The following is a 15,318-nucleotide window of genomic DNA, read 5'->3' as shown; positions in this document are numbered from 1 at the left end:
TAATTGTCCTCAGACCATTTTCACAAAAATTAATCGTCAACTAATTGTTATCACTTTAATTACTCTATCTTTCTAATAATAGATTATTATAGAAATAATTTCAAATCTGGAAATAAATAATTATCTAATTGAAATTTAATTTTAAATATCATGATTGAAGGTAACTTTTATTTTTATTCGAGTAGGTATGATTTTTGCATCTTTAATTAGAATTGGTTCCGAGTATTAAGAGATTAGAAGTTATAAAGTTATGTTTCTCGTCAATAACTATATAATTAATTTAGCTACAAGTACGTGACACTACATAAACTTGTAAATTTACTTGATATTACCCAACGGGAAGTTGCCAATGTTAACGATTGGTTCAATAATGGGCCATGCTTGGTACCCAATGGTTTTTTCTTGGCAAAACAATTGGCAACCATCATTGGACCACCAATGGTTTAAACTTGGGATGATCACGCTACTGCCAATGATCGGTAGCCAAGCATCGGGCCAATATTAGTTGCCAAGGAATTGCCAAGGAAACAAAATCGATTTTCAAAAGCTTGATTTTTTATTGGCAGCCAACAAAAAACCAAGGTTTTGAAAATTGATTTTTTAAATTATTAATTAAAATATATTTTTCAAAAATTTATTTAAAAAAAAAAATATTTTTCAAAAATATATATTTTTTTTTAAATTGATAGAACATATTAATTTAATTTGTCACCTCTGGTAAAACAAAGATGAAAGACTGATAAATTCCCTCACTTTATATCTTACAGTGGAGGGATAACTGTGAATGTCTTTGCGAGAGAGGAGCAGGTACTTATATAGAGCCAGTGAAACAGGTCACAAGCGAGAAGAAATCACTAGCATGCACTCTGGCGGCGCTTGTCGGAACTGTTTTCTGGCGCGCATGCATATCCTGACGTTATCGACACAGCGCTTGGCAACCAACGTTGCGCCACTTCCGACAAGCGCCGCCAGAGTGCATGCTAGTGATTTCTTCTCGCTTGTGACCTGTTTCACTGGCTCTATATAAGTACCTGCTCCTCTCTCGCAAAGACATTCACAGTTATCCCTCCACTGTAAGATATAAAGTGAGGGAATTTATCAGTCTTTCATCTTTGTTTTACCAGAGGTGACAAATTAAATTAATATGTTCTATTAATTTAAAAAAATATATATTTTTGAAAAATATATTTTTTTAAAATTAATTTTTGAAAAATATATTTTTTGAAAATAAATTTTAATTAATAATTAAAAAAAATCAATTTTCAAAACCTTGGTTTTTTGTTGGCTGCCAATAAAAAATCAAGCTTTTAAAAATCGATTTTGTTTCCTTGGCAATTCCTTGGCAACTAATATTGGCCCGATGCTTGGCTACCGATCATTGGCAGTAGCGTGATCATCCCAAGTTTAAACCATTGGTGGTCCAATGATGGTTGCCATTAATGTTCCAATAATGGAACGGAGTTCGCCAAGCATGGCCCATTATTGAACCAATCGTTTACTTCCCATTGGGTAGATAGTTTCTGATCTTCCTGTAGATTGAATATATTAAAATGTTAAGTGTGTCGAAAATTGAAAGAACCACAAATTTATTCTACTTTCCTGAAAGTCCTCACAATCTTTTAAAGTCCCTGAAAATTGTCTGGATTCACTGGAAATCCTTTCAAAGCTTTAGAATCTTTTCAGATACCATTGGACAGAATGAAAAACATAGCTTGATATATTTTTTCTAGAACTGACAAACACATTGCTGGTATTAATAGGTGAGGATGTAAATGAATTTTTTTGCGCTTGTCAAAACTGGGACAATAGAATAAAAATAGATAATTATAATAATGAAGATAATAGTATAATGAGAATGAAAATGATTGCTAAAATCCTCCATAATAAGTAGTTTACTGTTATATACAGTCGTGTTTATTATTATAGATATAAATAAATAATAACAATTACCTGCATAAATAATATACTTGTTAAAATTCCTCGTTGAGCTAGAAAAGTGAAATGTTAATAATATATTAAATGAAAGTGGAGTATAATTAAACCAAATAGAGAAGGGGTGTCTTCTGGATACTTGTATGAAGATATATCACATCTTAATTGCTCAGAGTAAGGGCTTCCGTCCATCCGAGAGGCCATTTATCTAAAGACTTACCACTTCCCTTATTTTACACTTAAAGCGAACCACTTGCTGCATTTTGTTCCAAACCACAAGAGTAAAATTCATGTTTAATTTATTTTCACTTCTTTATTAATTACACACCATCCTTTTTTTCTATACATTAAATTGCAATTTTTAATTTATTTTTTATTGCTTCTTTTATTAAATGAAGGGCTAAATTAATTCACTCTTTTATACATGTTTTTCGAACAAAATAGATATTCTGTGAAATTATTAATTAATTAATTAATTAATTAATAGAATTAATTATTAATTCAAGGATTATACTTTAATGGGATATACTCTCCGTTTGGAAATTTACTTCATTCACTTCATTTAGTCACACGTAAGCCTTAATCCAAAGGATCAATATGTAAATCCGATTATTAGTTACAAAATTACAGCTAAATTTATGAAATGCTTTTCAAAATTGTTTATATTGAACAGAAAACTTTTTTGATTCAAGCAACTGATGATTTATTTTCATTTGATAATCTCGTATTGCAAATAAGATTTATAGATTTACTTTTCATTTTTGTATGCTGCAAATGGAACCTACCTAGTAATATTCCAACCCAAATCGGAAAGGCTGAGAAAGATCTGAGAATCAATTTAATTTTAAATAAAATAACTTTGTGAATCTACGTGTCTAACAATAGAGTTTGAAATTGTTACCATGTACAGTTTGCTGAATAACGAAACTTATCTATATTTCAGATGATATTTTATGGTCGAATTTGGACAGAGCTGTTGTCGGAGCTTTGGGAAATATTGGTATCGTGCCTAGACATCGTATTGTCCTACAATATTCCGATAGTCCCAAGCAAATTCAGGATTCCTTAAGACCTTTGATCACAATTCCATGTAGAGGTAAGCATTTGCCATTTAATTAGCTTCGGACAAAGGAGACCCATGTAGATCACTTCGCAGAGTATTATATTAACCGCAAACGGCTTTATTCTCATTTAAGTAAGTTATCGTTTCTGTCAAAGTCAACGACCAATTATGATTCCATTAATACCACTAGTACTGCGATTGCAAATTTAAATCCAACTTCTTACTCCTACTGTGTGAAGTTTCTAATTATTTTAGTTATAGTTTTGAGATAAATCAAGTTGCACTTATACCAAAACAAAAATTTCTCATCTGATAAAACTCAAAAAGTTGTGATAAATATTTCGTTGAACGAAAACAAAGTGATTTATAACCATTTGCTTTCAAGTAGCAAACTCCTTTACTAAACTCAAAAACATGTTTATAAAATATAATAAATATTTGTATACTTGGCACTTAGTTGAAAATATTTTAATGTTGATCGATTCTTAAATTCCGTACTCGTAAAATGAGAATATAGATTTAAAATAAAATGATAATAAAAGTTGTAATATAAATTATTAAATATAATTAATTTTTGTAATTTGTAATGAATATAATTTTTATTTTCCTAATGAAAGTGACTGGTAAAATTTGCAAATGTTGAAAGCGGCATAAATCTGTTAAAAGGGTCATAAATATATCACAATGATTTAGTTATTCCATTTACATAAAAGCACTTGTGTAACGTAACCACAACTATACGCCAATTTTAATTTGCAAAAACTGTCTCGCTTTTTATAAACAAAACTCGAATTTCTTTATAAGCAACTGCAACATGTAACTATAAATATTATCAATTTTATTAAAATTACAAATACTACAAATAAAAATAACTCTCACATTTCTGATAGAAAAGGAACTAGAATTTACCAATAAAATTTGTTTACTATAAAAATATTCTCTCTTATTGAAATAATAATGTGACAGAAACCGAAAATGATATTATTTGTATTTCTATTTCAGCCGTACTTTTTTGTTTGCCCCTGGAGAATAACTATACGAGTCGCATACTGGTCGAGATGGACGCGATACTTCAAGAGTCTCGCCTGTCACATCCCGTGATCATATTAATTCAACCTGTAAATTCGGACTTCTTTATCCCTGAAAATATTTCGACAGCAACCACCACCCTTCCAATTTTGGTGCCGTTCACGAGCTCCCCTCAGTCTTCCAATTTTTCTATCCCGAACGTATCTGATGCTCAGTCGAACGAACCACAACGATCGAAGGGAGGAGAGTCGTCCAGCCGATTTAAACCACCGACGAATTTGAGCAAAGCCATGCTGACCAATCTACTGGCCGTTGTACCTGTCGATCAAACGTAAATATTACATTTTTTATTTCTTTTATTTTATTTTTTATTAGAAGCTAGAGTTCTTTTTCAAAAATATTTATATTCTGAATAAAGAAGTCTCGTTTATTCCCCGAAGGAGGTTTCCTGGAAATTGACATTAACTCGACTGTCACCTTCGGAATCTTTAGTTGCGAAACTCATCCTAGTGGGCAAAAAAATTGTTTACGTTCGGGAAACGTTCCTAAAACGTTTAATGTTTGCCAAATAACGTACTGTAAATATTTCATGTTAAAAAAAAGTTTCTAGATCATCAAATTTTAATTTGGCACTCATGAAATGTTTTAGGAATGTTCCTCGAACGTAAATGTTATTTTTGTCCAATATTTATATCCATTTTTCAACGGATGATATAAAAGTTAACTGAAGAAAATTACACAATTAAAAAATACTTATTTCATAAGTTTTACAACTAAAAATTCCGAAGATGACAGTTTAAATTTCAATTATCAAGAAATTTGACAGTTTGCGGTTTCATAACCTGTTATGTTACAGTATGGTTAGAAATTTAAGAAGAGATTTCAAATAAATTTGAATTATTGAAAATTAGTAGCAGTGAGAGAATAAAATCAATTAAGTACCCGTTATAAGATAAACGTAATAAATAAAATTTTAAATCCTCTTTTTATCAAGAATTCTTTTCGACTTATAAATAAATAAATTCCATTTATAATACTTTAGCTTCTGAAAACTATAATTTTGCTACGATTCCACCTCTCAAAACACAAAGAGAAAAGTTTTCACTTTACCGAGCGATTGGGTTTTGCTCAAATCGTTTTATTTATCACAAACTTAAAATTGGAACATTTCCAAAAATTTCAAAGTGATTGAATTTCATTTTTAAAAATACAAAGACTTTTAAAAAGTATCTAACTCGAACTTTGTTTATGTCACAATGAAACATTTCTTTAAAAATTGTTCAACCAATGTCTGTTTATCTGTTTATGAGTGAAAATTATTTATCGGGCAAGAGTTCTCTCTCAGTATTTAGAATATTTATAAAAATTCTCTAAATATTTACATATTGTAAATACCGAGAGAGAATGCAGAATTTGTTTTTCAATTGCAGATACGATGTGCAAAGGATATTCAGTGGTAGGTCAGATTTCACAGTGCCAAATATATTTGAGCATTTAGAGGAATCATTGGAAATTTTAATTCGTGACAACACGAGTTTAAATCAATGGAACAACAAAATGTTTACTTTTGCATTACTGAATCTCAACGAGAATGATTGGGAACCAATTTTAATTGTCTTTGAACAAAGGGAACAACTCGTCATTAAGGAAATTGTTCAAAACACATTTGCCGACGATGAGATCATTGTACTTTGCGAAAATCAAGGCGAATGCTCCTGTAAGTAATCGATAAACCAATATATGTTAATGATAAGAAGCTTTTCTTGGTGAAAATCTCAAGTACCATTTCGACACTTTTTTACATAATTGATGCCTTAATGTCTGGAGTTCTCTGATGGGTACGGATTATAAAGGCGAGGCAAAAGTATAAAGTAGATTTAGAATCTTGAAAGCTAAGAGATTATCATTGAAGGAAAGATTGAGGAAAACGTATTTTAATAACATCATTAAATTAACAACTACTTAAAAATCGTAAATTTTTCATTCCTTCTTCTGAGTGGCATATGGATTTGATAATAAATTATCGGTACATGTGGCTTTTGATCTGATATATATATAATTAATATTTGTAATTTTGTGTGTAATTTAGATGGCGACCTACCAGGAATACCATTACGAACTGCACATATCGTAGCTATTATAATGAGTTCTCTTCTATTTGGCCTCATCGCCATTGTTACCGCGGCGTTGATACGGTAATGTATAACTCACGTTAAATTATTTCGCAGTCAATCATTTACATTAGAGAAAACCGAGACTTGATTCCCTATGTTCTCTGTACAATCCTTGTTTTGCAATTCAAATTTTGATTTACATTTTGATTTATGGAATATTGAAATACACTTAAACCACTTGCCAAATGGACTACAGTTCGCCAAATGTTGGTGTTAATATACATAACAATAATTATTTGTCATAAAAGTCAAATTTAACTCTCTAGTTTAATAACTTGAAATCGTTTTTAAATAATTTGTTTGACTTGAATTTTTCAAATTAATGTTGTGTATTTTATTTCTACAATTCTTATCAATTCTCATCAATTCTCATCAATTTATCACTCGGTAAAAGCATATATAAAATATCAAAAAAATTATCAAGCCCGCAAGTTTAAATTTCTGACTTGGAGGATTGATAATTTTCTTCATACTTTATATTATATGAACTTTAATGTTTATAAATTACAAAAAAAGTTAAATCAATTGTACGCTTTTTCACTTTTATAGTAATTAAATTTTGTTTTTAAATAAAATTACAAAAATGCAAAATAGAGAACTGAAAATTATACAATGATAATCGACTATTGATTTCACATTGAAATTTCATTAGGTGTATCAATGGCATTTGCTTCACAATAAACGAATTTTCTTTGATTTATAATAGATTTGTATTTTGTAATAACTGATTTGTTAGACAATAGTGGAATTTCATTCTGAATGTGTGAAATTCGGATGATTTAATTGATCAAAGTGAACAGTTTGTTGATATCCTGTTATTACATATAGTCTATAAAATTGTTTTCAAATAATTGAAGCGTTAAAATTTGATTGAAATGTATAGAAATCGTTTATTGGCTATTTTGATTTTAGATTCTATATTTCTTTTTTTCAAACATTTTAATATTCTATTTCTTACCTATTTTGTGTATATCTTCACTATTTATAAATAAAATTTAGTAAATAAAAATAAATTAATAATTAATTTTTATTTAAAAAGTAATGCTGAAAACACGTTTTTTAGGAGGCATTTAATGAAAAAAAGAATGTCGAAGGGTCCGTACAAGATAATCTTGACAACTTCTGACTTTGTTTTCCCGCAAGTACCCGATCCGAGAAGGGTAAGAGAATTAAAGATTAAATTTTAACATAATGTGATAATTTTTTGGGGAAAATTTGTTTATGTGGAAATAATTTTGCAGGTTGATGAGGGGATAGAAGCGATGTTGTGTTGTTGGTTGCAGCAGCTGCAAGACTTTGGAGGACCGGAGGTGGAAAAACCAGATCTTCTACAAGGAAGCGTTGGATCGTTGAGGCCACATCTACAAGCTAGTAATGGAAGTCTTGCGAGGCATGCAATTCTCAATGACCCTCGAGTTAGATATAATGTGAGTACTTTTCAAATATTTTTTATGACCAAATTTTTACCATCATTAAAATTTATTTCAACAAATTTTATAAAACATCTCTCATTTTTTTTTATCGGTACAAATGTTTTTATCCTTTTTTTATCGTTTCTTAAATGCCGATATAAATATAATATAAATACCGATGAAATGAGAAATTTTCAAAAATATAAAATCCAATAAAATTGTACGATTGGAATTTAAATAACAAGAATTAGAGACAAAAAAAAGTTTGGTGCAATTTTTTTTCCTTTTCGGAGGAAGAAGAAGAAGAAGAAGAAGAGAAGATCGGTTCTTTTTATGAGCACTGGATTGAAAATAATTTTAACACGAATCAAGCGAAGTACTAGTGATTATTGCCGCTCGCTTGTTTCCAGTTCGTTAAATCAACATCACTTTTTAAGTGAATGTTGAAAGAAATAAAAATCGCGTTTAAAGAGAACGACATCTACTTTAAAGCTTAAATCGAAAGCGTTTATGAAATAAATCTACCTGCTCGGCATAAAAATTCACTCTTTTCATTTAGGAGATTTAAAAAAGTATAGAAAAATTAAAAATAAAATAAATCGATACGATGCTTAATGGAAAAGAAATAAGAAGCTTAATATAATTTCTGACACAGGTCAGGGAAATTAGGGAAATCAGGGAAATGTTAGGGAAAATAGAATTTGTCAGGAAAATCAGAAAAAAGTCAGGGATATTTATTAAGAGTACTGTAAAAAATTTAATTTTTAGAATTGAGAAGAAAATTCTGAATTGTTGTGTTCTATTTCTGACAAGAATGGATTTTTTAATATTATTTCATTATTTTAAAAGTTTTAACGCAATTATCTTGACAAATAACAAAATTCTTCACAGAAATTCAATTATTCGAATATAAATAACAATATTCATCACAAGAATTCAATTATTTTCAAAAATTTTAACGAATATCTCGTCAAGAATTCAATTTTCTTCATAAATAGCAAAATTTTTCACCAAAAGTTGAATTATTTTCAAAAATTTAAATAAAATTCTTTGCAAAATTTCAACTATTTTCAAAAGTTTATTGCAATTCAATGAATTTCAATATTTGCTATTTTCATAAAATTTATCAAATAATTTAATTATTGAAAAATTGTTTGATACAATTCTACAAAAACATTCAATTATTTTTATAAATAATAAAATTTTATTTAGGAATTCAATTATTTTCATTGCAGAATTTACTTATTCTTAAAAATTTTATTAAAACTTGACGAAATAATCCTTTTAAATTCTTTCAAAAATTAGTGTCAAAAATTTTAATAAAGTTATTGCGGCAAAATTTCCATCATTTAAACAAAATTTAATAAAATTCTTCTGATGAATTCAATTATTTTTGTAAATTATTATTTAAATTCTTTTCAGAAATTATTTTTAAGAGTTTTAATAAAATTCTTCAAAAAGTTTTCAATTATTTTCAAAAATTGTTATAAATTTCTTTAATATAATAAATTTCAGTAAAATTTTAATTAAATTCCTTAAAAATAATTAGGGGAGGATGGGGCAAGGATAGTTAAGGGGCAAGGATAGTTAGTTGTTGTTATGCTTAGACGGCTTGCTCAAAAATCGCGTAATTCATAGTATATTCGCGTTTTAACACCAAAAGATGATTGTAAAAATTGCAAGTCAATCTGTCGCCATTTGCGAAGTTGGGAGATTATTTTTGAAAAAAGTCTGTTTTGCTAAAATGTCAACGTAATGTTTATCATATTGTTTTCTACATTAGAGTTTCAGAATATTTATTTACGTAAGTGTTTTCCGGAGTGGAATTTCCTGCTGAACACGAATATCGTATTTATTTTCAAATTAATTCACGTCATTTCTTAAAATTTAGAAAAAACAGAAATATGCCCAACGGGAAGTTGCCAATGTTAACGATTGGTTCAATAATGGGCCATGCTTGGTACCCAATGGTTTTTTCTTGGCAAAACAATTGGCAACCATCATTGGACCACCAATGGTTTAAACTTGGGATGATCACGCTACTGCCAATGATCGGTAGCCAAGCATCGGGCCAATATTAGTTGCCAAGGAATTGCCAAGGAGACAAAATCGATTTTCAAAAGCTTGATTTTTTATTGGCAGCCAACAAAAAACCAAGGTTTTGAAAATTGATTTTTTTTAATTATTAATTAAAATTTATTTTTAAAAAATATATTTTTCAAAAATTTATTTTAAAAAAATATATTTTTTAAAAATATAAATTTTTTTAAATTAATAGAACATATTAATTTAATTTGTCACCTCTGGTAAAACAAAGATGAAAGACTGATAAATTCCCTCACTTTATATTTTACAGTGGAGGGATGACTGTGAATGTCTTTGCGAGAGAGAAGCAGGTACTTATATAGAGCCAGTGAGAAAGGTCACAAGCGAGAACAAATCACTAGCATGCACTCTGGCGGCGCTTGTCGGAAGTGGCGCAACGTTGGTTGCCAAGCGCTGTGTCGATAATGTCAGGATATGCATGCGCGCCAGAAAACAGTTCCGACAAGCGCCGCCAGAGTGCATGCTAGTGATTTGTTCTCGCTTGTGACCTTTCTCACTGGCTCTATATAAGTACCTGCTCCTCTCTCGCAAAGAAATTCACAGTTATCCCTCCACTGTAAAATATAAAGTGAGGGAATTTATCAGTCTTTCATCTTTGTTTTACCAGAGGTGACAAATTAAATTAATATGTTCTATTAATTTAAAAAAATATATATTTTTAAAAAATATATTTTTTTTTAAAATAATTTTTTGAAAAATATATTTTTTAAAAATAAATTTTAATTAATAATTAAGAAAAATCAATTTTCAAAACCTTTGTTTTTTGTTGGCTGCCAATAAAAAATCAAGCTTTTGAAAATCGATTTTGTTTCCTTGGCAATTCCTTGGCAACTAATATTGGCCCGATGCTTGGCTACCGATCATTGGCAGTAGCGTGATCATCCCAAGTTTAAACCATTGGTGGTCCAATGATGGTTGCCATTAATGTTCCAATAATGGAACGGAGTTCGCCAAGCATGGCCCATTATTGAACCAATCGTTTACTTCCCATTGGGTGGGCTCACGGGGCAAGTATAGTTAGAGATAATACGGCACGGTAAAATCATGTTAATACCATTGAAAATTTTAAAAAAGTGTTTAATTGTTCTCTTTGGGTTGATATACATAATGGTGCGTAATTATATACGGAAAACGAAGCTTATGACCAAGAAATTCGTGGTCGTCTGAAAAAAATTGGTTAAACCTCTGATTCTAGTTCAGATGAATTTTAATACAATAATTGCAATTCAGAAAATGTTCCATACATATTTTTAATACTTGGGATATCAATATTGAATAGTCTAAATCCAGTAAAATGAAGAAAACAAAAATTTACTGATTTTCTATAACATTTTTAGCATTCGAATTCTTTTAACTATCCTTGCCCCGGTACTGGGGCAAGGATAGTTAAAAATTTTTGTTTACTTTTTCATTCGTATCTCGTAGGGATTTGAGTCTACAGTAAAATAATGTACAGCAAAATTATAGCCAAATAACCAGGCTTTCCAAAAATACTTTTCATTTGCAGATACATAATCAAGTTTGTCTGCTAGATCCGAAAAGGTCTTACCTAACTATCCTTGCCCCATCCTCCCCTAATTATTTTCAAAAGGTGTTAATAAAATGCATCGTAAAAAATAAATTTTAAAAAACATTCAATTATATATTAAATTATTTATTTTTGTATTTAAAAAACTAATTTTTCGTGGATATTTTCTATAATAAAAATTGATTTAAAAATGAATTTGAGTTAAAATTTTAAATAATAATTTAATATTAAAAGCATAAATGGATAATAACATGGATTTTTATAAATAATTGAATTTTGAAAATGTTTCAAATTTAAATCGTTGAAAATCGTGTTTATAATAATATTCATATAATTTATTGAATTTAAAAAGGTTTGATTTTGAATCTTTTGAAGAATTTTAATTGCTATGTACAAATAATAATGATTAAATATTTATTTAAAAAGATAAGTTATTGATGTTTTCGATTAATTTTAAAATTAAAGAAATTTGTAAATAAATGTATTATAGAACATTTTTCTCAGTATCTAATAATTTTTAGGATAAATCAGAATATTTATTAGGGTTAGGGAAAAAGTGAAATTTTTTTCTGGAAATCAGGAAAACAAAATAAAATTTTTGTGGCAACCCAGATAAAATAGGGGTTTTTTAATTGAATTTATCTCAGGGTTCGTAAGTTCTTTTTTGTTAACAAATAATTATAGAGCTTTAATTAAAAGAATTTTTTGTATCAAAAACTTTATGAGCCATTGAAGATTGTGACCAGCATTTTTCAAGTATAATTCGATCCAAGTTATTGATATTATTATAATATTTTCTAATTTTCAAGTCTTTAGATGGAAAACAATTGGGAAATTTTTTCCTGAACCAAAATAAAATTACTTGACCCCATTGTAAAATGAAAGGCGTGAAACTTTGCAATAGTCTGCAAATATTTTTTGTACCTCTTTCTACTTTTTGTTAATAGAAATAGTGATATTATAGAAATAGTGAGGGTTTGTTATGGGAATCAAGGTTTTTTGATGTATTGTGTGTAGGATATCGGATTATAAAGGATAGACGACAATTTTTGTCACGCTTCATTCTGAGATTTTCAGTTTGACTGCGATACCGTTTTATCCGCACGTTTCCAAGCGAGAAATTGAATTCAACGAGTTGAGGGAGAAGAAAGGATATGAAGAGAATGAGAGAGTATATGGATGAAAGAGGTATTGTTGTAAGTGCCTGGAATCAGTGGAGGTACATTGCCTTTTCGATTTTACCTTATTCTTCGTACAATGTAGCGTTTACTTCAATGATTCAATCCATTCATTTTATTCAAAGTCTTGGGTCAATTTTCCTGCGAAGCAAGCACCTGAGATTATTTCAATACCGGATTTTCTCAAAAATTACCTCCCATTAAATGCAAAACTCATGAAAGTGAAAAACTCTTTTTTTATTTTTATTTTTTATCCTATTCTGTAATTATTTATTTTCGTTTATCAAATTTTTACAACAGGCGAAACCACTTAAGAAAATAAGTTTTTTTTCTCCTTCTTATCAAACTAATTTGATTATTGATGCTCTCTGGGATCTCAAATATGCTCTTAAAATAAATATTCGATTATTATTTTTCTTGGCCGTTTTTCTTTCTGACAGAATTATATATGTAATGTGAAGACATTTTCGTAAAATGGAAACAATAAAAGGGGAACAATGCCTTCAATGAATTTCTCGCAATTACTAATTCCACTTTACTCTTATAGTTCCTTATTGTTAAATTTTTCTGTTTTCTCCAAAGAAAGAAATAAGGGAAAATATTATTTCTCATTTTCTAATGTAATTTATTTACAATTTATTTATACGAAAAAATTATAATCTTTTTAATTATTTTTAGTTTTTATCCATTTTTCTTCACTTATATTTTGAAAATTTTTCAAATGTAATTCATCTTCATGTGAAAATTCTATTTCGATTATACGGGGAGAATGTGAAATTAAAAGAAAAAGAGAATTTAATGAGTGTCAAGAGAAATCTTCAAAAAAAAAAAAAACGCAAGCAAACAGTGGTAGCTTAGTTCTCAATTAATTCTCTTTTAAAAGACGTAGATATAAATTTAAATTAAAAAATACGGATGAGAAATCTTCTATTATTTTAATTTTTCAAATTAATACAAGATTTAAATTATCAATTTTAGTCGAGTATTTCGTAGTTTATCAGGAGTGCAAATTTCAGAAAGCCTTTTCCCCCAAAGACCACAAATTATTTTATTCAACAACGAGAGTTGCTCTGTTGACCAGAAAAATTATGCAAATCCTTTATATAACAATGGTCTCAAATTTATTCTAGACACATAAAGTGTCCTTTGATTCAATTATTTTATTTTGACTTTCACTATTTTCCGTATTAATTCTCATTATTTAGATAGTGTCGCAATAATTTAGTTATGGAGTGGGACGAAAGTTTCTTAAATTTTGAAAACGAGCAACTTTACACCGAAAATTATGAATTATTCAAATTTTTGGGAAAACCGTAAATAAATAAGTAGACGTTCTCTACCATTAATGATATTTGCTAGTAATTTACTATTATTGAGTTATAAATAATTTTATAGAATTAAAAAGTTCAAATCTAAAAATAAAAAACAATAAGAGGTAAGTATCATTACATTTTGCAAATAATTCTCACGGCGTTAAAAATATATCTAATTTGACGGGATTCAAAGATTGGTGAGAAACAAAGTTTAAATGTCTTTCGGGTAATTTCGAGCTCAAGGACATTTTTTATAAGTGTCTCCCCAACTTTAATATAAAAACTGATAAAAGTCGAGTGATTTCGCTTGAAAATGAAATAGTTCTCGTATATATACACTTATATGAAGTCTCAGTTGGAAATAATGTTAATGAAACTAATTTCGCGTAAAAGCTTTTCGTTGGCCTTGATAATATTTGCTGCGAAAAAAAAGAATTCTTGAGTGTGAAGCAAAGTAAAAATATAAACGAGATCGCATAATTAAATGTTGACTAACGACGTTAAGGCGCAGAGAAAACGTTCTCGTCAAAAAAAGACACTTGTCTGCGCACACCTTTCTATTGCTTTTGTTTTTTCTACTCTGAACTTTCCATAGAGAAAATTTCAAAAATAAAGCCGATGTATTTAAATTCAGAAAAATCTTCTTTTTTTCAATGAAAAGAATCTGCTTAGTACAATAGTTTCTTCTTTTGAAATGAACTGAGCTGTTAATCATGGAAATTAGAATTTCATCGGATTTTGTTTTCCAAGAGAAATAAGCTTTTTTAATTTACTTTTACATCAGTGGCGTAAAACTTAATTAGAAGTTTGTTAATTTTCGTTTCAACGAGAGGATGTGATGAAAAATATTTTAAAAAATTAAATATTTCTTTAGGTTCCTTTTTTTGAAAGTGTAATCCTAAATTAGGATAATCAGTAGGACATGGTAAATAAAGAGAGTAATTAATTTTAATTCTAATTAAATTAAAGGGCAAAGGGCATTGAATTAAATTTCAATTAAGTCATAAATTATTGAAAGCTATGAAGAATAATTGAATGTTATAAGGAATAATAATTGATTAGCGGACGGAGGCAGTAAATTGAAAATAACTAAAAATGTGTTGGGATCTCCATTACACGCAGGACTCGTGATAAGAATGAATAAAAGTTTAATAAGAGTATAATTTTTTTTTATGGTTAACGAGGTTTATAAAAGTTGCTTGAGAGTCAGATGATAGAAAACCTATATAAAACAGGAGACTTGTAATATACAAGTCGCTGACCCAGTTACGAGATATTGTATAGTGTGGAAAGGAAGATAATAAGATTTCTAGCTTGAGTCGACGTCTGGTCAATTATCCTTGCAATCTCGATTGAAAATCTCGACGTCGACGTCGTCGTCTTCGTCCTCGTCGTCGAATAGTTGAAAAGGGAGACACTGTGAAGCTAATGCTTCTCTATGTTCTCTTCCCTTTTACTTTAATCAGAGATTAAATTAGATAAAGCCCATTAAATAGCACGAAACTCTAGACTAATAGGTTCAAACACAAAACTACCAAATTCACTTTCATCCCCTACTATGTATATGTACCCTTTACAATTCT

General features: G+C 29.0%; 1 protein-coding gene across 6 annotated transcripts in view; it reads left to right on the top strand.

Moving 5' to 3' along the window:
* The window catches only part of LOC122508147 (guanylate cyclase 2D-like), a 124,382-nt gene that overhangs the window by 53,834 nt on the left and 55,230 nt on the right, over positions 1–15,318 (top strand). For all 6 annotated transcript variants that reach the window (XR_006302198.1, XR_006302200.1, XR_006302199.1 and 3 more), the window contains exons 6-11: positions 2,876–3,028; positions 3,998–4,355; positions 5,455–5,741; positions 6,114–6,219; positions 7,262–7,358; positions 7,440–7,625. Coding sequence is in view for 2 of the 6 variants with exons in the window: in XM_043621279.1 (XP_043477214.1) it covers positions 2,876–3,028; positions 3,998–4,355; positions 5,455–5,741; positions 6,114–6,219; positions 7,262–7,358; positions 7,440–7,625 (1,187 nt within the window). In the remaining 4 variants the exon portion in view is untranslated. The remainder of the gene's footprint in view (positions 1–2,875; positions 3,029–3,997; positions 4,356–5,454; positions 5,742–6,113; positions 6,220–7,261; positions 7,359–7,439; positions 7,626–15,318) is intronic.

Source organism: Leptopilina heterotoma, unplaced genomic scaffold (assembly GCF_015476425.1).
Source record: "Leptopilina heterotoma isolate Lh14 unplaced genomic scaffold, ASM1547642v1 Lhet_53, whole genome shotgun sequence".
Taxonomy (NCBI): Eukaryota; Metazoa; Arthropoda; class Insecta; order Hymenoptera; family Figitidae; genus Leptopilina; species Leptopilina heterotoma.
This window is presented reverse-complemented; position numbering and strand designations above follow the sequence as displayed.